This window comes from Stenella coeruleoalba (assembly GCF_951394435.1).
Source record: "Stenella coeruleoalba genome assembly, chromosome: 20".
Classification (NCBI taxonomy): domain Eukaryota; kingdom Metazoa; phylum Chordata; class Mammalia; order Artiodactyla; family Delphinidae; genus Stenella; species Stenella coeruleoalba.
In genome coordinates, this window is record NC_137166.1 from 18789563 (window position 1) to 18813238 (window position 23676).

The following is a 23676-nucleotide window of genomic DNA, read 5'->3' on the forward strand; positions in this document are numbered from 1 at the left end:
ACAACAGTGAGAGGCCCGCGTACTGCAAACAAAAACAAAAACAAAAACAAAAAACATGACAAATAATAAATGCTGGAGAGGGTGTGGAGAAAAGGGAAACTCTCTTACAGTGTTGGGAGGAATGTAAATTGGTGCGGTCACTATGGAAAACAGTATGGAGGTTCCTCAAGAAACTAAAAATAGAGTTGCTATATGATCCAGCAATCCCACTCCTGGGCATATACCCAGAAAAAACTATAATTCAAAAAGATACATGCACCCCTATGTTCACAGCAGCACTATTTACAACAGGCAAGACATGGAAACAACCTAAATGTCCATCAACAGATGAATGGATAAAGATGGTGTGTGTGTGTGTGTGTGTGTGTGTGTGTGTGTGTGTCTGTGTGTGTCTGTGTGTGTCTGTGTGTGTCTGTGTGACTGTGTGTATGGAATGGAATATTACTCAGCCATTAAAAAGAATGAAATAATGCCATTTGCAGCAACATGGATGGACCTAGAGATTATCATACTAAGCAAAGTTAAGTCAGAGAAAGACAAATACCATATGATATCACTTATATGTGGAATCTAAAACACGACACAAGTGAACATATCTAAGAAACAAAAACAGACTCACAAATATAGAGAATGGACTTGTGGTTGCCAAGGGGCGGGGGGGAGGGAAGAATTGGGAGTCTAGGATTAGCAGATGCAAACTACTGTATATAGAATGGATAAACAACAAGATCCTACTGTATAGCACAGGGAACTATATTCAATATCCTGTGATACATCATAATGGAAAAGAATATGAAGAATATATATGTGTAACTGAGTCACTTTGCTGTACAGCAGAAATTAAACACAACACTGTAAATCAACTATACTTCAGTAAGATTTAAAAAAACAAAACAAAACCCTGAACAAGGACCTCTGCAACCTTAGGGGGAACCACACGATTCTGCTTTCTGAAACAGGAGAACTGGGACTTCCCTTGTGGCGCAGTGGCTAAGAATCTGCCTGCCAATGCAGGGGACATGGGTCCGGGAAGATCCCACATGCTGCAGAGCAACTAAGCCCATGCACCACAACTACTGAGCCTGCGCTCTAGAGCCCGCGTGCCGCAACTACTGAGCCCGTGTGCTGCAAATACTGAGCCTGCATGCTGCAACTACTGAAGCCCGTGCACCTAGAGCCCGTGCTCCGCAACAAGAGAAGCCACCGCAATGAGAAGCCCACACACCACAACGAAGAGTAGCCCCTGCTTGCCACAACTAGAGAAAGCCCGCGTGCAGCAACGAAGACCCAATGCAGCCAAAAATAAATAAATAAATAAATGTTTAGAAAACTAAAACAGGGAAACTGACACAAGACCCAGCAATTTCATTTTCAGAAATAATTCTACAAAACCACTTCCACAAGTACACAAAGATAGATTTGCAAAAGAAAGCTCATGGAACCATTCTTTATAATAATGAAAAAATTGAAACAACCCAAATATTCATCAGGAAGGAAATAATTAAATAAACTAAGATACAATCACATAATGGAATGCTCTGCAGCTGTTGAAATGAATGAGGTAAATCCATATATATTGACAAAGAAAGATACCCGTCAGTTTGATTGGCTGTGTACTGGTATCCACGTCTGTGATGTACCAAGGAGTTTAAAACAGTCTGTGAAGGGACTTCCCCAGTGGTCCAGTGGTTAAACTCTGCGCTTCCACTGCAGGGGGGCAGGGGTTCAATCCCTGGTCGGGGTAGTTCCGCATGCTGCGTATTGCAGCCAAAAAAAAAAAAAAAAAGAGTATGTGAAGCATATGTCTAATGAGAAATTTCTAAAAAGGTATAGACATATACATGGGAAAAAAATATCCTGGAAAGGTAGAAGAGAAGCTGTTGACAGTGACTGTCTCTAGGGTATGGGAATGTCGGGGGAACAGGTGGAAGGAAGGGAGACTCTTACTTCTCACATTACATACTTCTGTGCTATTGCTATATTTTAAAGTCATCACCATATATTATATTTTTAAAGTTAAAAAATACATATTGTAGGGCTTCCCTGGTGGCTCAGTGGTTGAGAATCTGCCTGCTAATGCAGGGGACAAGGGTTCGAGCCCTGGTCTGGGAGGATCCCACATGCCGCGGAGCAACTAGGCCCGTGAGCCACAACTACTGAGCCTGCGCGTCTGGAGCCTGTGCTCCGCAACAAGAGAGGCCACGATAGTCAGAGGCCCGCGCACCGCGATGAAGAGTGGCCCCCGCTTGCCACAACTAGAGAAAGCCCTCACACAGAAACGAAGACCCAACACAGCAAAAATAAATAAATTAATTAATAAACTCCTACCCCAACATCTTCTTTAAATAAATAAATAAATACATATTGTAGAAATGCATAGACTAGTATATACATAAGAAAAAAAGCTGGGGGAATATACACCAAATTATTATACCAAATATACACCAAATTATTTTAAAAATGATTAGTGTTTGTGTCTAAAGACACAGTTCATTATTCACTTCCGTAATGTTTTAGCTTTTAACACCATTTCATAATAAGAATTGTTACAACTTCTTTTTGGAATATAGTAACTCAGGACTCCACCTCTTAAAGACTCTATGCACCACTGCTCTACATGGTAATAACTGGTGAGCAGAGACTCCTGCTTTAGGGCTGAGAGAAGGAGAGTTCAACAGTTTGTCGTGTCCTCCTCATTTTATCCTGATCCTCAACTCCATCTGAGACATCCCACCCACTGCCCATCCCATCATCAGAAATACAGCCTCTGGCAATGTACCTGGGGTTCTCCTTCCAAAATCCCAAAGTTCAACCCATAAATATTTACTGAGCTCCTGCTGTGGGCCAGGAACTCTGCCAGGGGCTGTGACAGATAAAAAGAAGGCAGTTATAATCTCTGTTCTCAAGGAACTTACAGCCCAAATGGCTCCACACCAAGTGTCCCCTGATCCATTACTCTTATGATGCCCTGTGAGGCCACTTCAAGGCTGGCAGCCTGGAAGGGGTCCCTCTGTGATAATTTTCCTCTAGCAAATGAAAACAGCACATTTTTCTACTTTAGCATCACATGAGATGCCATGGCAACAGAGGGCTGTACCAAGAATTAGCTCAGTGATGACCTAGCCAACACAAATTGGCTTAATACTTACTGAGTAAGATTCCTGGAAGAAAAGAAAGTTCAAATAAATAAGTCTCTCTCCAGCTCTCAACAAGCGGAATTGTTTCCTTTCTTCCAGGGCTGTACTTCTCAAATTTTTCTCTGTGCACCCTGGGCCAATGGAGACAGCTGTTCTCAGCTATCTCAAAGCTTAAGGGTCAGTACTTTGGCACACCTATAGCCACTTCACATCACACAGTTAGGAAGCAATGGAGAGGATCAAAGTTGCCCAAACAGGGCTTCCCTGGCGGCGCAGTGGTTGAGAGTCTGCCTGCCGATGCAGGGGACACGGGTTCGTGCCCCAGTCCAGGAAGATCCCACATGCCGCGGAGCGGCTGGGCCTGTGAGCCATGGCCGCTGGGCCTGTGCGTCCGGAGCCTGTGCTCCGCAACGGGAGAGGCCACAACAGTGAGAGCCCTGCGTACCGCAAAAAAAAAAAAAAGTGCCCAAATAACATGCTCACACTTACAAAGTAAAAACAGACGGCTAAACCAAAGTCTCACTCACTTAACGATGAACTTGTGAGTGACAGAGAACCCCAGTATCTAGTTCAGATTTCACAGACACTAGGATCTTCTGGGGTATTCCATTCCAAGTGAGGCTCAGCTCTAGCTCAGTGTAAGAGGCAAACTAGGATCTTCTGGGGTATTCCATTCCAAGTGAGGCTCAGCTCTAGCTCATTGTAAGAGGCAAACAGGTTTCCTGAAAGCTGCACTTTCTTTAGCTCATTTACACAACTTAACAAGAATTGCAATTAGACCTGGACAACATACTTATTCAGCAAACCCGTCCTCCAGTGAGTCAGCAATCCACATCTTTTCTAGGGTAGTGGCCAACTGCAACTGCCCTGAGTAGAAGCAGTTTTGTCAGAGCTATCTCTGATGATCAGAAATTACCTCAAGGAAATCACATAACATAAGGTAGCTTCCTACACAAGACTCAGTCTGAAGAGCAAACAGGCTTACTAAGATGAGATCTCCTTTTGACATGGGATAAACCCTGGGAAGAACAGCCATTAGTAATAACAGTGGCTTCCATTTCCTAAGTTTCAACTGTGCTAAGCGTCTTATATGCATTCTCACTCCTCTCTGCAACCACATAAAGTAGGCATGATTATTCCTATTATGGGATGAGCAAACTAGGACTCAAAGAACCTCAAGATCTCATAAAAATCAAGAACTGAATCAAAGTCTTTCTTATTCCAAACCCCATACTTCTAACCACCAAATCATCCTGCCTCCCCAAGATATGGGAAATGAGACTGCAACAGCAGTTGTGTGCTACAAGGCACAGCTGGCCCTTCCCACTGGACAAAGACACAACAGTTTCCTGGAGTAATGACAAAGATTTTCAACTAAGGAGCATAGTAAAGTCACCTGGAGAGTTTTAAAAAAATACAGATTCCGGGCTTCCCTGGTGGTGCAGTGGTTGAGAGTCCGCCTGCCGATGCAGGGGACACGGGTTCGTGCCCCGTTCCGGGAAGATCCCACATGCCGCGGAGCGGCTGGGCCCGTGAGCCATGGCCGCTGAGCCTGCGCGTCCGGAGCCTGTGCTCCACAACGGGAGAGGCCACAGCAGGGAGAGGCCTGCGTACCGCGCAAAAAAAAAAAAAAAAAAAATACAGATTCCTACCAGATTCCAGATATTCTGCATCAAAATCTCAGAAAATGAAACTCTTGAATTTGTATTTTGAAAAACCACCCTAGGAGATTTTAGATCATCAGGTTGACAAGGCTGCACCACCTACCACATGCACACGTGTGAATGTGCAAACAGGACACTCGCATTTGCTGTGCTCATCTCAGGTCCTGGCCCCTGATATGTGCTCAGTAGTATAGCTGAATCTATATCCATTCTTAAATCAGCAACCCATCACAGTTGACTCAGCTCCTACTTTACGCCAAGCACAGAGCCAGACACTGATATGCAGACAGAAGAGACAATCCCCAGGCCAACCATCAGGTGACACAACACAATAAACTCCAACAGTAGTCACATGAATTGAAGTACAGAGGAGTCAATGGTTACATGTGAAGGGAGGCTTTTCCAAGGAAATTAAATCTAAGGTGGATTTTAAAGGACAGATGTAAATTTTCTAAACTGGTGGGTGGAGGTGGGGGTGGGGAAAAGAAGAGTAGTACAAAGTGAGAAAATTGCGTATCTAAAGCGAAAGGGTGTTAAAACACAGAGCTAACGGCAGATGTACATACCCCCAACAACAAACTATGTATGCAGGAGACAGAAGTGCCCAGGTGTTAACTTCAGGGTTATGCCAGATTATGAAGAGCCCTGAATGTCCTGCTATGAAGTTTGGCCTTTACCCTGCAGGTACCAAGGAGCCAGTTTTAGGCAATGAAGGACTTATTCAGATTTTCAAGTGGGAATTATCACTTCACAGTTTCAGGAGAGGGAGTGAGCGTGGGGGAGCTGGGCTTCCCCTTATAAAAGCAGAGGGATAACTGGGTTACAAAGCAGGCGACCCGGCTGGACTCAGGTGTGATTTTCCCCAGCCTGAACAAGGAAGAGACTAGCTGCCCCCCGACCCTGTCGTTCAGTAGCAAAAGAGGAGGTGTGGAGTAGGTGCCAGACACGAGAAGGTAGTGAGGACAACCAGGTTGGTTCACCCTGACCGATGTCGACTGGTTGAACAGCTGGCAGGACAGCTGACCACGTCCACCTGGCCCTTGGGGCCTCAGAGACGGGCTACCCAGCGCAGCAGCATGTTTCAAGGCCAGTCAAGCCTCGGACACCAGGGACCCCAAGCAGCCATCGCCTGGCCTGCTACCCACTCCCCCTAGGCCCCGGCGCAGCGGGCACAGGCCGAGGGCTCTGGGCTGGGCAGGGACGGGCCCAGTGCTCCAGGAAGCGACCGTGGCTGCAGCTCGTCAGCCCCTCCCGCCCATGGGGCCGTCGGTCCTGGCCGGGCCGCCTCACCTCGCGCGGGCGGCGGGCTCTTCGGCGTCCGGGCGACTGTGCTGACCCTCTCCGGGCCGCGGACACAGCCCCGACCACCAACACCGCCGCCGCCGCCGCCGCCGCCGCCGCCGCCGCCATCCTCAGGCGTCAGCGTCGTGGCGTCATCACAGCGCGCTCTTGACGCCAAAACAAATCCGGGCCGCCCACGGGGCGGGACAGGGGCGGACTCGAGAGGGCCGGGCTACGTGGTTGGCGGCTCTCCGAGCGTGGCTTGCCAGTCAACGCCTTCAGGGCGGGGTCGGGCTCTCTTCGGGAGTAGGAGGTGAGTCTCTGTGTCGCTCCAAGTGTCTCGACCTTAGGTTTGGGGTAGGCACCGTGGGAAGTAGGGAGAGAGTGTCAAGATTCAGGTTGGGGACAGGGCGCTTTATAGTGCGAGGTTGGGTGGATTTCCATGGAGATCCAGAGGTTACGACTCCGCACTCCCAATTCAGGGGCCACGGGTTCTATCCCTGGTGGGGAAACTAAGATCCCGCATGCCGCGGGGCGCGGCCAAAAATAAAATAATAATATAGTGCGTGGTTGGGGACGTAGTGCATTTCAGGAGGTTTCTGGAAGTGCCTCTGGAACTCCGGAAAGGATCGGTGTAAATTTAATTAACAAGTTATTTTTTTAACTGAAATTAAAATAATTCAGGCACTCAGATATGTTGAATTTGACCTCCATCACATTGGAGTTGCAAATGGTTAACGAGAATAGGTGAGATTAGTTTGGGGCCAACTTCAGAGTAACAGTTTAATTATTGTTGTTTTTATTGTTACTAAATTTAGTATATCCTGAGGCTGCAAAACAAGTAGATTAAAGAAAAATTGTTACCATTAACAATTCCGCTATAGGGTCAGAATTATCTCACTTAACTTTACAATCAACCCAGATTCAGGGTGGAGATGGGGGGGAAATAAGTGTCTCAAGTAATAAGGGGATTTTTTTTCCTTCTTTAATAATATTTTTATTACTTACCTTATATTTACTATTGGGGCGCAATCCACGTGCTTGGTGGAGTCTTTCACTGAGCAACCATAAAGAGCAGGGCTGGAGAACAACCCAGTTTCTTTCTTTAAGACAACAGCATTCTTCCCCAACTGGCTGTGACTCAATAGGGATCACCATAAGGGAAAGGTGGCATAGTTTGGCAGGATTTGAACCTGCGCAGGGAAACCCCAATGGATTTCTAGTCCATCACCTTAACCCCCCTGGCCACAACTACTTTTGAGTGATGATGGGATTGTAATCTCCATACATCTTCCTCATTGCAGTCTGTTCATTTCTTAAAATCTTTATTGAGCCCTTACTTCATACATGGAATTGTCTTTAACTGTATAAGCTAATGGTATACTTTAAACCTAAATATATATTAACACCAATAAAATATCATAGTCTGTTTTATGTAGTAGGGCTTCATAAAAGATTTTATTAAAAAAGAAACCTTTAGGGACTTCTCTGGTGGTCCAGTGGTTAAGACTTCATGCTTCCACTGCAAGGGGGCGTGGGTTCAATCCCTGGTCAGGGAACTAAAATCCCACAGGCCACTCAGCCAAAAATAAAATAAATAAAAAGGAAAAAGAAAACTTAAAAAATTATTTCCATATGTCTAGTGTGATGCTTAAGGGAATGAACTTAGGGGCCAATCAAACTTGGGATCATATCCCAGCTCTGACACTTCCACAGTTGTGTGAACTGAACTTAAGCAAGACATCTTCCCCTCCTTAAGCTTCATGTTTCTTATCTGTATAATGGGGATCATAATCTTGACCTCACAGTTATTGTGAGGGTTGAAAATAATATAGAATTCCAGGGTTGATGGGGCTTAGAAATCCACACAACACCTCTATTTTACAGACATTCAGCAAATTAATTCAATAAATGTTTATTGAGCCCTTGCTATGGAAGGTGCTGGCCTGGGCTCTGGTGAAGAACACGGGGGCCCTGAGATGAAGAGGTATATTGATGCAGAGGGGACTGGGCGCAGGATATCCAACCCCCAGATTCTCCCCTGAACAATAAGCTGTTCCATGTCTGCAGAGCTGCAAACATGAGAAGCACCATTATCATGATGCTCTAGCCTGGGCAGCTGTGTCTAGGGCTCAGCCCACTTGGCTCTCTGCCCACCCCTTTCCTGCAGCTCTGGGATAAAACACACAAAGCTCTTAAGCCCCTGGCCAGAGAGCAGATTCTGTCCCCAACCCCACCCCCCTGCACACACTCCAGGTCACTCAATTCCAGGGAAGAGCAGGGACTTAGGGGGCAAAAACCAGGGGAAAGTAGGTCACAGCAGGAGGATGGTAATCCCTTTGATGGCTGGCCAACACAATCGAGCCCCTGCTCCTGGAAGCAGCCTGCTCCTGGCCACCCACCAAGAGTAAGAGTGGTTCTAGAAAGACTTTTGGGGTTTGGAGCCCCAGCACCATCCCTCCAAATAGTATGCTCAGGTTAAGAGGGCTGCCCCAAGAAGACACATCCTCCATACTGAAGTCATTCTCAGTCCAAGCTTTTGCTGACTGTAACACTTCCTATGCAGGATTTAGCAATTCTGTTTTTCATTCCACGCACTCCCACAAGTACACTCTTTATACCCAGCCTTAGGCTGGGTGCTAGAGACACAAAGAGGACACTTGGGGAATCCAGAGTGGGGAATTCTGACCTAGACCCAGACAGTAAGAAGCCAGTGAACCAGTGTTATCCGTACAGAGACAGAAGAAAGCCCAGGAGCTCTGTGGACCTGAAGGAGGCTTCTGATTCAGCTTGGAGTCAGGGTTAGGGAGGCGGTAGGTGATACTGAACAAGAAGTAGGAGTTCACCAGGAGGAAATGAGGAAGGTTATTCTGAGCACAGAGAATAGATGTACAAAGAATAAAAGGCTGGCCTTTCCTTCTGGAAGATACTGGTGGTCAAAGGGGGTGGATCTGGGAGGGTTTTTTTCCTGAACCTTCTCCTTCAGGTGATGTGAGATGGGTAAGGAATGGATGAGAGAGAGAGAAGTGGGGATAAAAATACAGGTGAATGAAGTACAGGAGAAAAGACAGGGCAGAGAGTGAGTTAACTGAGGCATCTTAGCTAACTGGAATGGGAGGGTGTTTGGGAAGCGTTGCTGAAGTAGGGCTCCTACATGATAAAGTAGGGTGGAGGTCTCTGGAGGCACCTGTCACCCTGGAGCCTAGTCAAGGGTCCTATCAGGCCTGATTCTGTCCTAGGGCCAACAACCTCCCAGCATGGGCTTTAGTGCAAACCTGGCCTGCCAAGTTCTGGACTCCCACCCCTCCTCCCCTCCCAGCTGATTGCCTGGGCCCCTCTTGTAAAGTCCTCTCCAACTCAGCCCCAGTTCTCCTCCACCATTTGTAAGTCTTGTATCCTTACCTCCTATCACCCTCTATCATGGTCCTTCTCTGAAACCTCCCCTTAACCCAAGGACTGAGTAGGTAGATCACTCCTCTGTGCTACTATAGAGGGGGAGTTGAAGGAGTAGACTGAATAAAATGTCCTATATATAAACATAGCTGGCTTACATAGGGCCTTATAGACAATGAAAAGGAGTTTAATATCAGGATCAGTTTTTCAATTTAGAAAATGGAGAATAAAGTGGAGGGAGTGAGAGTAGAAGCCAGTGAGGAGGCCATGGCAGTGCCCACACAAGTCGTGGGGTGATGGCTTGGAAGAGGGTCCTGGCAGGGACAGTAGATGACTGATCAATAGAGGGTCTCACCCTCTCTGAGGCCTCCTCCTTCCCTCAGGATTCTGCCCGTTCTGATTCTTGCTCTTCTTCTCCACCATGATGAACTGGGGCTCCTCTGTGCTTCCAGAAAGCCTTCCGGGATTGTTCTGACCTCACGCTGCACACCTCTTCTCAAAGAACAAGCTTGTGGAGAGCGTAAGGCCAGAGGAACCCTCATCGTGACCCCAATTTCTGCAGCTCCAGGTCACCTCAGGTACTTGAATGTAGACTCCAATGGGGGCTCCCCATCTTCTGGAACAGGCTCCCCTTAGATTAATCAGGACCCCAGAGAAGGAGAGGAAAGGGTACTTAATCTGAACTGTGTCTTGAAGGCTAAGGTGGTAGTTCAGCAGAGGGAAGAGGAGGTGAGATGGACAGGAGCCTGGAAACTGGAAAGAACCTGGGGAGGGGGGTGGACTGGCTGAGGGTGGGGGTGCGGACACTCTATCACCTCACATGGCCCCTAGGGGCCAGGACAGGAGGGGCAGGTAGGGCTAGGAGTTCTCCCAGCCCGGGAGAACAGAGAAATATGTGCATTCCCACACATCTTGGGTCACCACCAGAAGTCTTGGAACCTGCTGGCAATGGAAAGCTCTGCACTGCCCCTGGGAAATGAGTGTTTGTGAAGAGAAAGACTGAGTCCCCTATGGTGGTCTTCAGCCCGCCCATCTCGTCCTGGGGATTAGCTTCTTGAGGCCTCCACCCCAGCCAGGTGGGCCACAGTGGAAAGAAAGGAAGGAGCTTGGTACAAATATAAATACGTTTAATGAAAGCCGAGCGCTTTCGAGACGGGGCGGGTGGGGGGGACAGGGGGGGCGGGGGGGGGGACACGCTGCTACCCGGCCAGACCGGCTAGGCCAGAGGACCCAGGAGGCAGGCGAGTGCCAAAGCAGCCGCCAGCAGAGGGGGCTCGGGGACCCGAGTGGGTGCTGGCGCTGTCGCCCGCAGCGTCTCCTGGTTGGTCTCTGGGCCCGCCCCGTGCTCCTGAAGGCGTACAGGGGTGCCGCACAGAGTGTGCAAATTATCTGGGTGTGGGGCCCGGCGAGCTTCTTGCTGTAGTGACTCCCACACGGCGGCGGCCTCCTCAGGGCAGCCCAACAGGACTCGCGAGGCACAGGTGTGGAAATCATTCCAAGACCTGTCAAGGGTGTGGGGTTAGGGTAATCAGGTGGGGCAGGGGGCTTTGGAATGGGAGGGAAGAGGTTCAGACCCCAAGGGTGTGGGGTTGGGCTGCTGCCCTCACGCCTGCCCGTACCTGCAGACGCTCTCCAGCTCACCTCCGCGGCCCATGCCGTCCCCCAAGCGGATGAGACACTCGGCAAAGCCCTGGTATATGGTGTCACAGCGGCCTGGGACCGCTATAGTTGCTGCCAGGGGAGATACAAGGACTGGGGGTGGGGGTGGAGAATAGTTGATAGGATGAGGTGGCGTGCCCTCACCATCCCCGCCCCTCGCCGCCAAACCCCAGGGGCTTGTTTACCAGGGAGCGTTCTGGGGACGTGACTCAGCGTGAAAGGGGTGCCCCAGGGAACTAAGGGGCACATCTGGGGACCACCTGCCTCTGCCCCCTTCTAGGCAGACCTGGACAGGATAGGTGGGGATGGGGGAAGGAGAAGCCTCGTCCCAGGAGTTGGCTCTTCTTCCGAGCTGCTGGGTCCCAGGTCAGGTGAGAATGGTCCAAATGAGAGTATGGACATGGTGAAAGGAGGCAGGTCCCCTGGCAACTTCCAGTTTCTCTGCAGCCTAGACAATCTTTGTTTGGCCTTTCCATCCCCTCCCCAGAGACAGGTGTTTTCTGACGGGTAGGGCAGAATAGAGGGGGTTGGGATCCAGGTTCGACCCTAAGAGAGGACCTCAGAGATCCCACGGTTGGTCTGGGAGTCCCGCAAGAGGTCAAGTCTCCCCTTATCAGGATGGGGACTGTGGAATTTGGGGGTTCTTCCCTCCGAAACTAGGGTTCAGTTCCCACCCTCACTTTACGTCCTGAAGCCACTGGCACACAATCCCTCCCTGGAGCCCTCACCTCCTCTCCACCCTGACTCTCAGCGCTCAGGAGGGCTCTGCCTCAGCTCCCACACAACCTACACCCAGCCTGGGGAGGGGGTGTGTGGACTGGGTTGGGTCCAGCACGCCGGCACTCACCAAGGGGCGGCAGCAGCAGCAGCAACAGCCCCAGTGCACAGGGCGGTTGCCAGCGGTGACAGAAGCGGCAGCACATCTTCCCTGGGCTGGGAGCCTAGTGCCAGAGCTGGCAGCTTGGAGTGCAGCCCTTCGGCCCAGCCCGCAGAAGGAGGAACTGTGATTGGATGGGGGCTGAGGGTGGAGCTCAAACCAGCCAGCAGCCCCGCCCCCCAGTTCAGATAGGCAAAGAAGGGAGGGACTCCAGAGAGGAGAACCCAGGAGCTAGGGGTGGTGCTGAGCTGATCCCAGGGCCCTTGCCTTGCCTCAGAGATGGAGAGCGGAGATCTGGGAAGGCAGTTGGGCAGATGAGGGTGGGTGTCCAGGGCCCTGGGGTGGGCTGGCCTAGACAGAGCTCCAGGAGAGGGGGCAGGTAACAAAGGGCAGTTATCAAAGTCATGCCAAAGAAAAGCATACACATACTCCATTTTATTCCAAAAGCATTTAATTGAATTTCTCAATGTTTTTCAAAAACAAAAAGAACCAAACTGGTGGTAAAAAGGAACATGGAAAATTCAACTAAAGTGGTGTCATAATCTCAGGGGTCATGCTCCAGGCATGGCAGAACCCAAGAAGGCACAATACCCACCCTGGGCCCAGCCTAAACCTGCTGGCTACCACAACCTATAGACCATAGCCAGTGCTATCCCCATCAAACACGCCAGAGGTGGGAGCCTGAGCAGGTAAAGGGCAGACATGACCCTGCTTTGGCCTAGGCCTGTCTGCTGACCTTCAGTGCCACCCCATCCTGGGCAAGGCAGGCTGAGCTAAGGGAGGCTGGGGGTCATAAGGCCGTGCAGCATGAGGCTGAGACGCCGGGCCGCTTTGCCAAGTGAGTTGTGTGGCTCCGCCTGCAGGAACTGGAAGAGCTTCTGGCGCACCTGGGCCATGACGGAGCCCATGTGGTCCCGAGTGATGGGGTCACTGTGGTCCAGGTGCATCACAGCCTCTTCCAGGTAGCTGGGGGTTAAAGGACAGGCTACAGGTGACCTCCAGCAGAGAGGAGTGCCCCCTGGTGGCAATGAGGCCCAGAGGCTGATAATGGAGGCCTCAAAGCCTGAGATGGGTGGGGACAGAGGGGATTGGTGGAGAAAATTAAGGAGGGGAGTCAGGCAGGAGTGGGAGTCACTGCTTTGAACTGCTCCCCGCCCTTCACCACAGCCCTAGTCCCTGACTATGCCCACTCACCTGAGCTTGAGGTCAGTTCGAGTGCCAAGGTCAGAGGCCAGTTGCTGGATGAGTGAAAGGAGTACAGGCTGGGAGAGGGGGCAAGGTGGCTGCCCAAACACCTGGCCTGGGTCTACAGTTTCACACACGTACAGCACCAGGTTCAGGTCGGCAGCTGTCAGGGCCTGAGTAGAGAACAGAGTTTATAGCTAATGTCAGGATGGAATGCCTGCTTGTCTGGCTATGTGGCCTGGGAGAGGATGACCAGAGTAGGGCATCCTGAGGGGGATGCTTTGGGGCCCAGAGAGAGCACTGTAGGGCTGTGTTGTTACTCTAGGGAATCAGGAAAGTTTTCCTGAGAAGGGTGGTTCTGAAACAAGGTAGACTGAGGTAGGAAGAAAGGGATCCAGGGTCCAGACAGAGGGAAGAGCAAGGGAAATGCCCTGGAGGCCAAAGAGAACCAAAAAGTCTGCTGAGGCCAGACCACCCAAAGCATGATGGGTAGAGTGGAATGTATGATGTGTGAGCCTTGTCAGGAGACTCCTGACTCTATCTGGGCTTAGTGCCCGGCTTACCTGCTGGAAGGCCTGGTTGAGGTGGCCCTGCTGCAGCAGCTGCAGGATATGGGCTTGCTGGGCTTGGCAGTCGAGGTGGGTGGTAGGGACAGGTGTGCCAGCAGCTGAGCGCATGGCCTGCATGATGCTAGAGGTGACGGCAGCCTGCTGCTCCTTGAGTGCCACACTCACCTCACCCTTAACAATGCGCTGCACCTGTGCTAAAATTGCCTCTTGCAGGCTGCAAAGGCAAGTGAGGGAGATGAGGCTGACAGGCAGTTGGGTCTGGCCCTTTCCAAACACACCACCTTGCTCAGTGCCCTGCCCACACACCTGCCCACAGCCACGTGCAGCTGGTGCTGCACCTCAGCCCGAACGCTGCTGGACACGGTAGCCGCCATCTGCTCCGTGGCTCCCTGCAGCGTGCTGACCAGGCCCCGCAGCTGGGCCAGCACGGGCTCCCGCGCCTCCTGTTCTCGTGCCTTTCGGCTCTTCATGTGGCTCTCCAGCTGCTGCAAGTCTGAGAAGTGACCATGGGGGCCATGAGAGGGATGGTAGGGAGAAGACGATAGCCCTTCCCTTCTTGGGGCATATGACCCTACTCACATTCCTGCGTGCCCAGTCGGAAGCTATCATTGATCTGCTGGAACATGGCCTGGCAGCTCTTCTCAAAGGCGGGCAGTACCACGCTCTGGAAGGCTTCACGGTAGGCGGCCTGCATCGGCCCCTGTAACGTGTCTGCGGCTGCTCGGGCAATGGCATCTGTTAAGTTCTGGGGGTGGAAGAAGGGGCCTGAGTTCAAAGCTGAGCCCAAGCCCACCAACCACCAACCTCCCTCACCTTGGGTCCCATAGCACCTTGGACTTCAGCAGCTTGGAGATATTCTCTTTCATGCTACCCTCCACGGCTGTGAGCTTGGTGGCCACTGAGTTGCTCAGTTGGCCTGCCACGGGCTCCAGACTCCTAGACACACCTGGGACAGGGTGAGGAGGGAAAGGTAGAGCCATGAGAAGAAGCTTGACAGGTAGGGGGCCCCACTCCCATCTGGCCCACCCAGAAGTCTCCATGCAAAACTCACATGGAGGAACCGTCTTCTTGATCTCATCCCGTATGCTGCGCTCCAGCCGCCCAGCCACAGCTGAAGATAGCGCTTGGGACAGCTGTTGCGTCAGCTGCTCCTGCAGCTGCCCACCACGCTGCTGTCCCTCGGCCAGTGCCCGCTCCAGTCGCCGCTCTGCATTGTAGCTAAGGAACAGGGCTGCAGCAGGTCCCATATCCCTTCCTGGGCCAAGAATGCTGCTGCCGCCCCATGCTGTGCCACTGCCCACAAGGATACGCTCCTGCTCGTGCCGTGACTCTAGGGCACGTTCTACGTGGCCCGTGACAGTGCTCTGCAGGCCTTCAAGTTGGGTGCACAGACGCTGTAGCAGCTCTTCTTGGCTGTGTCGAAGCTGCGCCAGCTCTCTCTGCTGTTGCCAAATTAGTGCTGGCCAGTCCTCAGGGGCCTCTGCCACCTGCCAGGAACACCAACAGTCACATGAAGCCCGCCCCGCCCAACCCCACACACCAGACCAGGGGAAGGCTTGGACCCTACCCCACCCCCACAGGCAGGAGTCCCAGAAGCAGAAAGGGTGTTTGCTCGCTCACCTGGTGCTCTGTGAGCCGGGATCCCACGGACGAATCCCTGCCACAGAGGAGAAGCACCTCAGGCCATGTCAAGCAGGCAGCCTGAAGACCACCCCTCTCCCTGGCCCCAGGACCCGTCCTACCCGTCATCCTTTTTGCCCTTTCGCTTGAGCTTGGGTGAGGCCCGAGGGGATCCTTTGGTCTTCCAGTCCTTGGCAGGAAGACGTGGAGTGGGAACTTTGGTGCCAAAACCCCCTGCAGCAGAGGCCAGGCTGGCCACCTCATCATCATGGTCGCTGTGGGAAGGGCAGGGAGAGAAATAGGCACCTACCCACTTGTTGGCCCTCCCTGTGAGAGGAACGGTGCGGGGTGGTGCCTACCTTTGCTCGGCACTGGCGTCCTGACTGTCGTGTTGCTGTAGCAGGTGATAAGGTGGTCGGTGAAAGGCCAGGCTCTTGTGCTTTTCCTGGAGGCCATTCCGGGGGCTGGGGGGACAGGCCAACTCAGCAGTGGATGACTCTATCTGAAGCCCCTACCATCAGCACATTTCCCACTCCTAAGCTCCTCACCTCTCTGCCAGGCTGCTGCAGGTCTCACGAGTAATGTCTGGTGCCGTAGGCCAGACCTGACTGTCAGGGGCCGTGGCCTCCTGGGTCAAGGCTGCCTCCAGGAGGGAAGGGGTACTATGCCGATCCCCATCCCCAGGGCCTCCATCCAGGCTAAGCTGGGGGCCAAGCTCGGGTCCCGGCCGGGGCCGTGGAGACAGCAGGTGTAGTGCTGAAGCAGCTGAGGCCATACTGTCTGGCTCCAGGCCCTCCGGAGCGGAGGAGCCAAAGCCACGGGACAGCGCCTCAGATGCGATCTCAGGGATATCCTGGGACAGGGCAGTGGAAGCCGAGGAGATAACATCGGGGGAGCGGGTGCGGCTGGGGGACGCCTGGGGTAGCCCCAGGGGCTCCACTTCCTGCAGCTCCAGGGATAGTGTAGAGGCAGCAGTAGGCACCTGAGGTAGGCCAAAGGTGGGAACTTAGGTGGTGGGAAGTAGGAGTAAAAGGAGTACAGAGACGAAGCACTGGTGTGTGTAGTGATGAGAGATGGGACAACAGGGAAGGGGGAGGAAGGTCAAAAATGGCCGCAGCCCAGGAGGAGAGGAGGTGGGGATGGAAAGGCTGAGGATCTGCCCTTCAAGGACACCGGGGGCTGAGATACCCTCAGGGGAAACATGGACCACCTGAGGAAGAGCAGGACCAGAAGACAGGGTGCTGTGGGAGGAGACTGCCGCCAGGCTTCCCACTCCCATATACCTTCTATACTGCACTTCACACACACCCACATACGCACCTGCCCAGGCCCTTTGGGAGGCAATTTGTCGGCCGGACTTGGGAGCAGGCCAGGCAGGAGGCTACGTGGGCTTGCCTGCAGGCTGCTACTGCTGCTTATTGTCAGACCGCCATCCAGCTGTAGCTTGGGGCTCAAGGTCAGCTCCTCAGGTGGCCTGCTGGCAGGAAGGATGAAGTGTAAGCAGCCAGAGCCTGGCATCACCTGGCACCAGCCCCTGACACGCCCTAACTCTGACCCTCATTTCACCTGGGCAAGGAGGGGTCCACGGCCGAAGTACTGCTCATGGCAGACACCGCCGTAAGAGAGGAACTGCTGCTGCTGCTGCTGCTGCTACTGGGAGATGCAGCGATCTGGGGAGATGTGGAGAACGAGGGCTGTGGCTGTGGGGGGCACTCCCAGGGCCTCCCGCCCTGTGCCCCACACTCTGCCCGCAGCATACCTGCTGCAGGGAGGTGCTAGGTGTCATGAAGGCGTCAGGTGTCATCAGCTTGGGCTTGGTCTCACTGCTCAGACTGAGGAAGTCGGCAGGTGCAGGCAGCTCCACGATGCGTCGGAGGTCAGACTGGGAGCCGTGAGTGGCCGATCCCAGGCCCTCAGAAGCCAGTTCTGGTCGAGACTCTCCAAATGCTGTGGGAAAAGCTGCCACTTGAGTCAGATCTCAGACTCCAGTCAGAACCTGCTTTCCTGTCACCCCCAACTCACCAAAGTCCTCATGGGCAGGGTGTGTAGGGAGCGGGACCACCACGTCAGGGTTCAGCTGTGGCTGGAAGCGGATCTGTACATCTTGCAATGCCCTGCAGGGAGAGCAGGGGGAGAATATGAGAGTCAGAGTCAGCAGGGTAGGGAGGGGCACAGACAGGGCACAGGCGGGCCTCCCCAGCACACTCACTTAGTGTGCACACAAAAGAGCTTGATGAGCACACCAGCTGCAGACTCCATGGCACCAGCTCCGTGGGTCCCATCTGCAAGGACAATGTGGACGACTAAGCCCCTGGCCCTCTGAGCCTCAGCACTCCCCTACATCCCAACACACATCCCTGACCCTGAGCAGCTCACCAGCCCCTAGGCTGTCATTCTCCTCCTCGGCTGGCAGCACCTCAGTGTGCCGCAGCCGGCAGCGACTCACAACCTGGATACCGAAGCTCAGCACAGGGTGGGTGAGCAGGAACTCAGAGATGGAGCTGAAGCAGGCACGGCCCTCCTCCTGGTTCTGCAGCAGTTCCATCACGTAGAGGACCTGCACAGGTAGCGAGTTCACAGCTGAGCTCAGGGGCTGGGTGAGCTGTGGATGTGCCACACACACCCTTGTCCTCCCTGATGATATCAGCTCTGCCCAGAGCGTCCCCACTGCAGCCCACCTTCCGTTGCACATCGCTGAGAATCAGGTATTCTGCTGAGAGGTCCAGGCAAACCTTGAGGCTTGGGGGCACACTCACTGAGCTGAAGATATCTGGGGAGAAGCTGGAGGGGGTGGCCACGAGGCAGGATGAATGAGACTGAGAGGGTGGAAGGAACCCAACCCTGCCCCTGCCCAGCCCCACAGCCCCTGCTTACCGAATGGTCTGCAGGCAGGTCCAGGACACCGTGCACCACATCTTCAGCTCCCGATTCTGGTCAGCACCAGTAATAAGGAACCTCCAGAAGGGGACCCTGCAAAGCAACAAGGCACTGAGTGGCTGGCTGGGCCCCTGCTGGGAGCCCAAAGTCCAGCCCACCACCCTCTTGCCTGCCCACTCACTCACTCAGGATCCTGTTTCTTGTGGTTGTCACAGAACAGGAGGCAGGAGAGGGGCCTCCCATCGTGAGGCTTCCACTCGTGCAAACACCTGCAGGCAGGTATATGAGTGGCCTGAGTGGGTGATCTGATCTCCTACCTGGGAGAGCCCAGGCCCTCAGGCTCCACCTTACCTTGGCTCATCCTGCCCCTCAATGTAAATCTGCCAGAACTTGACGAAGCCATCATGACTTGCGGTAGCCAGGACAGTCCCATCAGGTGAGAGGGCCCCTTCACTTAGGCACTGGGAAGAACCCAAAAAGCCTTGCTTTGCCACCTGACTAGAGGTGGGAGCAAGTCCTCCTCAGGTGAGGATGGCAGTGAGCTAGGCTGACCCAAAGCGGATCTGCGTGTTTGTATGAAAGACAATGAATGGGGGCGGGGTACTGTAGAGAAAACCAGCTCCATAGGGTGCATGGTTAGGTGTGAGTGCCACAGGAGACGGGTCCCTCTGTGCTCCGAGTACCCATGGCAGAGTGCTAGAAAGCTATGTGGGCAGCTGTGAGAACAGGGAATAGATGAGGGACATAAAGGGGTGGGGAGAGGAGGGCAGCAAAGGCAGTCAGTTGCAGGCTTACTGTGCTGTGGCCTTTTACCACGATGAAGCCCTGCTTGATCTGGCTGACATCCACGGGCCAGGTGCTGTGGTTGGAGCGGAGCATGTCCAGGTCCCACACCTCAGCCTAGCAGGTACAGGGAGGTGAGCGTTCAGCCCATGACCACACCATTGCTACTTGGTCCCCTCCTTTCCCCCGAGGCCCAGCCCCCTCACCCGGTCCTCATGCAACAGGGCCACCGTTGGGCTGCCCTCCTCACAGCAGTCCTCACTCTCTTCGGGGATGAAGGGGCACCAGATGATCCTGCGGAAGTGATTCAGTGGAGTGCCCTCTGGCTGTCGGATATGGACCAAGATCTCTTCTCTGAGCAGGGTGTTAAGGGCTAGGCAGGTGGATAATGATGTACGTCTGGCAGACCCAGCTCCGCCCACTTTTCTTCAGTCCCCCATCCCACCCTGGGAAAGGATACTGAATTTTGCCATTAACCAGGGCCAAGCGCCACACAAACAGGTTGCCTGCCTCATCCAGGCAGGCCAGCTGTGGGGAATTGAGGTGTGCAAAGGCCAGATCAGCCACACTGCCTGTGAAGCCTTTGAGCAGGGTCCTCTCTGAAGTGCTGACACTGATCACCCGTACCATCGCTGAGCCGTTGTTGGCAGCTAGAATCAGGAGAGCGGTAGGCCATGAATAAGTATCTAGGCCCAGGCAGCAGCAGAGAAGCCCTGCCCTTGCCTGCCTCTCTGCCACTACCAGTCTCAATCTCTGTTTTCTCACTCGGCTCCAGAAGGCCTGGCAGAGCTGGGGCCAGCACAGACAAGTCTTCCATTATACCTCTACGGTCTGAGTGGGCTGAGTGACTGGACAGTAGAGCTGCATCTCTGGGGCTACTAGCAGAACACCTCCCTCCTCTGTACTGTGCCTACTCACCCCGAATAGCATAGGCCAAGAAAGAGTTGGACACAGCAATCAGGTTGCCATAGTAGTATTTCTGCTCCCAGTCATACTTGGCGACGGGCTGGATTTTCACCTGAGAATCAAGAGTGAGGAAGGTCATAGAAATCGAGGGCTGGGGCAGCTTTCCTGGAGCTGAGGTAGCCCCCAGCATGCCTGGGGACAGTAGAGGCCATATGCGCAGGCCCAGCCACCCATTCACAATTCTTGGGGCCAGATTCCCACAGAGACTTGGCAGCCAACCCTGGCTTCCTGAGACTGGGATACACTACCTGTCTGTCAGGATAGTCCCCATAGGTACTGGCCGCATGGAATGGGGGAGGGACAGCCTAAGTGTGCCCCATCCATTATACATGCCATGACATCCTGGTGCCCACCTTGTTGCTCCCCCGTGCCTTGCTCGAGATGCTAGAGTCACTGCTGGCCACAATCTCCACCTCCTTGGCCAAAATTCCGATGCAGGTGGAACTGTCGTCTCCTAAGAGGCAGCTGGGGGGAGGGGTGCATAGCGTGACTCTTGTCCACCCAAAGTCTCGATGGGCAGGGTTGGGGGGAGAAGATACAGACACTCTGGTGAAAGTGTAAAGTCCCAGATGCCCAACTCTGCCTGGTTCACTGGTCCCCAAACCTACAGCTTCCCTTGCTCACCTCCCTCCTTGGGAATGGCCCTACTTCCATGCTAAACCAGGTGCCCAAACTTCAGATCCAGGCCAAGCCCTTGAGCTTGTCGTTGCCCCTCATCCTAGTGCAAACTCAGGTTAAGTGTTCCACCCCAGGTCATCTAGTGGGGAAGCAGCAGAGGCTGCTAGACCCTCTCCCCTCACCTTATGCCTTTAGTTCACAAATGCCTCAAAGACCCCATCACCACCACTGCCATCTCCCAGACACTCACATGACCTGCTTTTCCTGCAGGTTAATAGGAGGCATGGCTCGGAGACCAGGCTTGTTTGTTGAAGTACCATCACTTGAGCAGAGGGGGTCTGGGACCAGGAGCCCATTGAGATCTCCATTGTAGGCATTAGATGGTCGCTGGCTCTCTGCACTGGGACCTAGAGACAGAAAGGGCCACTCTGATGAAGTTATTCCACCTGCCCACTGGCCTCTCCTCCTGCAGAGCTTCACTCAAGAACCATGAGGTGCTCTAGGAACACTCAACAAGGCTCGTCAGTGGCGAGGAGGGCCTTTTGTTCAACCTTTATTCCATAAACACTGATGGTGAACCTAATGCATGCTAGGACCAAGGATGAGCATGAAGCTCTTCTACCTGAGGGAAGGGTATAAGAATGCTCTGAGTCCAGTTAATACTCAGGCCTGGGTCAGTACAGAGGGACTCTGTGTACTTGAAGGAGGACATGGGAAGGGTCAGGACAGACTTTACAGAGGAGGTGCCATCAGAGCCAGCGTGGCTAGAACACACAAACATGGGAAGGATGGAGGGAAAACAAGGCTGCAGAGGTCTCGGGTATGAGGCTAGGGTGCTTAGATTTTCCCTGTGGTAATGAGAGCCACAAAAGTTTTAAATAGGAAAGTGACATGATCTGCTATGGCCAGAGGACTGACTGCTCTAAAGTAGCATGCAGGATAGTTGAGAATCCAGGTGAGAGATACCAGGGCCTACATCAAAGTAGTGGAGGGGTTGGAGAAGAGAGGGTGGGCTTCTAAGGCATGGAAAAACATGATAAGATGTGGAAGTAAGAAAGGAAGGAGACTGCCTGGAGGAATGGACATGAAGGAGTTGGACAAAGAGTAGAGAAATTATGGGGTAGGGTGTGCAATCGGGAAAGACAGCCTTTCAGTTGTTTACCATTGGCTGTGTTTCAAGCACCCTCATAGGTTCAGACACTACTCCAAAACTCCCAGGTAGCAAGGAGAGTAAGGCCTCATATTCAAGGAATATGACAAGTTTCTAGTCACAAAACTGCCTGGGGTCTCACATGGTCCTCCAGTGAGAGGAGACAAGCAAGGGCTACTTGGCAAACAGGAGAATCAAGTACCAGTCAGTAAGCAAAGAGTTAAGAGGACCACCTCACTTGCATCACAGCCACCTTAGCTGCTCAGGGGTAAGCTGACCACTCTCCTTTCCAGGCAGGCTACCATGAGGACAAACAAACAAGCTACACATTACCCATGCCAGGCTCTACCAAACCTTTGTGAAGACTAGTTTGCTAGCAGCTAATAAGCATGAGAGGGCCAGGCCAAGCCCATGAGTCCAAGGAGCACACACTCCAGGCCTGGGGAAAAGGGTTTGGTGGTTCCAGGCAGCAGATAGATTTTCTCAGAGATTAGAGGTTAGCTAAACCCAGGAGTGAGCACCAGTGCCTGCTTCCAAAGGGAACCAGTTTGGGCCTTCCAGCAGGTTTCAGAACAGGGTCTGAGGAAATGCCAATTCTCAGCTCTGGCCACTGCACATCCACACCTCCATTACCAGCCAGTCTCTCAACCACTACAACATTTCACAGGTCCCTGAACCTGCCATGAAACTTTGGTACTTTCACATATGCTATTTCCTCTTTGCAGAATGTCTTTCCTGACACCCAAGCCCCTCTCCATATTACAAGACCTAGCCTAAAAATTGCTCTTCTCTCAGATCTGTTCTCAGGCATTCTCCAGCCCCCACCCCACCCACCCTATCCCCATCACAGTGCCAAACACTTCTCTCTTTCAATGAGAAGAGCATTATATTACACCTTGTTAGCTCTGTGTCCTAGGAGCTCACTGAGGGCAGGAGCAGCTGAGGTACCACTGCAAACCCAAGAAAAGTTTAAACGAATGGACGTAAACTAGGGCTTGCAGATGTTTGTAGATCCAATCAGGACTGTGCAGTCTGTGATTTGCCTTAAACCCAAAGAGGACACGGAATTGGGGGTGGTCACCGTCCTCCTGAAAATCAGTTTCAGAATCGCATGCCTAGAGTCTGTATTCCAGAAGGAAGGGCAAGTTGCATAGGGAGATCAGCGGCTCTTCATTACAGCGCCTAGGTCTAGATCCAGAACTCCGCATACAGAGCCCAGACTAGGCCTCTGAACTATGGCAAAAGGGTAGGGAACCCGGGCCAGTCCCAGGAAGACTAGAGACGTTGCGGCCAGGACACCTGGTGGGCTCTGCGAATTCAGAGAAGGTGCCTCACCTTCAGCCGAGACGCTGAAGGACGAGGCAGAACGGCCCGGCTCCGGGATGGGGCAGGATTGCACCCAGGGGTCTGCGCCCTTCAGCAAGCACGCTCAGGGATTTGCCGCTCCGACCCTCGTCTGCCCTCACCAGCCGGGAGGATGCAGAGCCGGTCCTGAGTGACCCGAGGGCCATGAGGGTGGCCGAGGCCCGCACCGCCCTTCTGCCCGCTCACCAAGGACCCACCCCCACCGTTCCGGCTCACCCCCCGCGGGCCGGTCCAGCTTGAGGATGTCCCGCAGGTGCTGCGTGGCGTCCTCGATGTCGATGCTCGCACAGGAGGAGGCCATGGGCCCAGCCGCGGGCGCCCGGGTCCGCGCCGCGTTCGTTCGCCGCCGCCGCGCACCGTCCAGCTGAACACTACCCCGCCAGCACCAGACAGTGGGACCAGTCACTACACTCGGTCCACCCAAAGCTCGCAAACCGCCACCCGCGCCGCGTCCCTGAGCCCCGCCAACCCCACCAACCGCCTCCACTTCCGGCCCGCCCCAGACTCGGCTCCCGGAACCTGAGCAGAGCGG

The 23676-nt window shown here is 53.3% G+C and overlaps 3 protein-coding genes across 8 annotated transcripts in view; all 3 read right to left on the reverse strand.

Annotated features, from left to right (window-relative positions):
• Positions 1-6195, reverse strand: part of PSKH1 (protein serine kinase H1) — a 35244-nt gene extending 29049 nt beyond the window's left edge. The window contains exon 1 of the mRNA XM_079906239.1: positions 6092-6195. The gene's annotated coding sequence lies outside the window, so the exon portion shown is untranslated. The remainder of the gene's footprint in view (positions 1-6091) is intronic.
• Positions 6196-10691: 4496 nt separating this feature from the next.
• On the reverse strand, positions 10692-12123 carry NRN1L (neuritin 1 like; the record flags this gene model as incomplete). The annotated part of the gene is made up of 3 exons (XM_079908738.1): positions 11982-12123; positions 11095-11227; positions 10692-10977 (listed from the first exon to the last, which is right to left on the reverse strand). Exons 1-3 carry the CDS (start codon positions 12055-12057, stop codon positions 10692-10694), a joined length of 495 nt encoding a protein of 164 aa, XP_079764864.1. The 5' UTR covers positions 12058-12123.
• Positions 12124-12441: 318 nt separating this feature from the next.
• Positions 12442-23631, reverse strand: EDC4 (enhancer of mRNA decapping 4). 6 transcript variants are annotated; one of them, XM_079907614.1, is made up of 29 exons: positions 23361-23631; positions 20880-21036; positions 20365-20476; positions 19964-20063; positions 19506-19695; positions 19252-19399; positions 19058-19162; positions 18614-18723; positions 18448-18531; positions 18260-18355; positions 18064-18166; positions 17762-17942; positions 17595-17667; positions 17408-17499; positions 17145-17332; positions 16952-17055; positions 16706-16859; positions 15934-16367; positions 15745-15849; positions 15508-15660; positions 15386-15422; positions 15075-15252; positions 14817-14972; positions 14596-14711; positions 14345-14510; positions 14072-14258; positions 13760-13979; positions 13206-13369; positions 12442-12977 (listed from the first exon to the last, which is right to left on the reverse strand). In XM_079907614.1, exons 1-29 carry the CDS (start codon positions 23443-23445, stop codon positions 12785-12787), a joined length of 4191 nt encoding a protein of 1396 aa, XP_079763740.1. In that variant the 5' UTR covers positions 23446-23631; the 3' UTR covers positions 12442-12784. The 6 variants fall into 6 exon arrangements, with proteins under 6 accessions (XP_079763740.1, XP_079763741.1, XP_079763739.1 ...); XM_079907615.1 differs by having other exon boundaries at positions 16706-16862; XM_079907613.1 differs by having other exon boundaries at positions 17145-17344.
• Between the last annotated feature and the right edge of the window lie 45 nt (positions 23632-23676).

Bases quoted from the DNA above. Each gene is read 5' to 3' on its own strand.
- EDC4 (XM_079907610.1), bottom strand. From the start codon at position 23,445: ATGGCCTCCTCCTGTGCGAGCATCGACATCGAGGACGCCACGCAGCAC. The intron at 20,477-20,879 runs GTGAGTGTCTGG...CCCTCCCCCCAG, and splicing joins CTGCAGGAAAAGCAGGTCAT to CTGCCTCTTAGGAGACGACA. The intron at 17,345-17,407 runs GTGAGTTGGGGG...CTCAAGTGGCAG, and splicing joins CCCTGCCCATGAGGACTTTG to CTTTTCCCACAGCATTTGGA.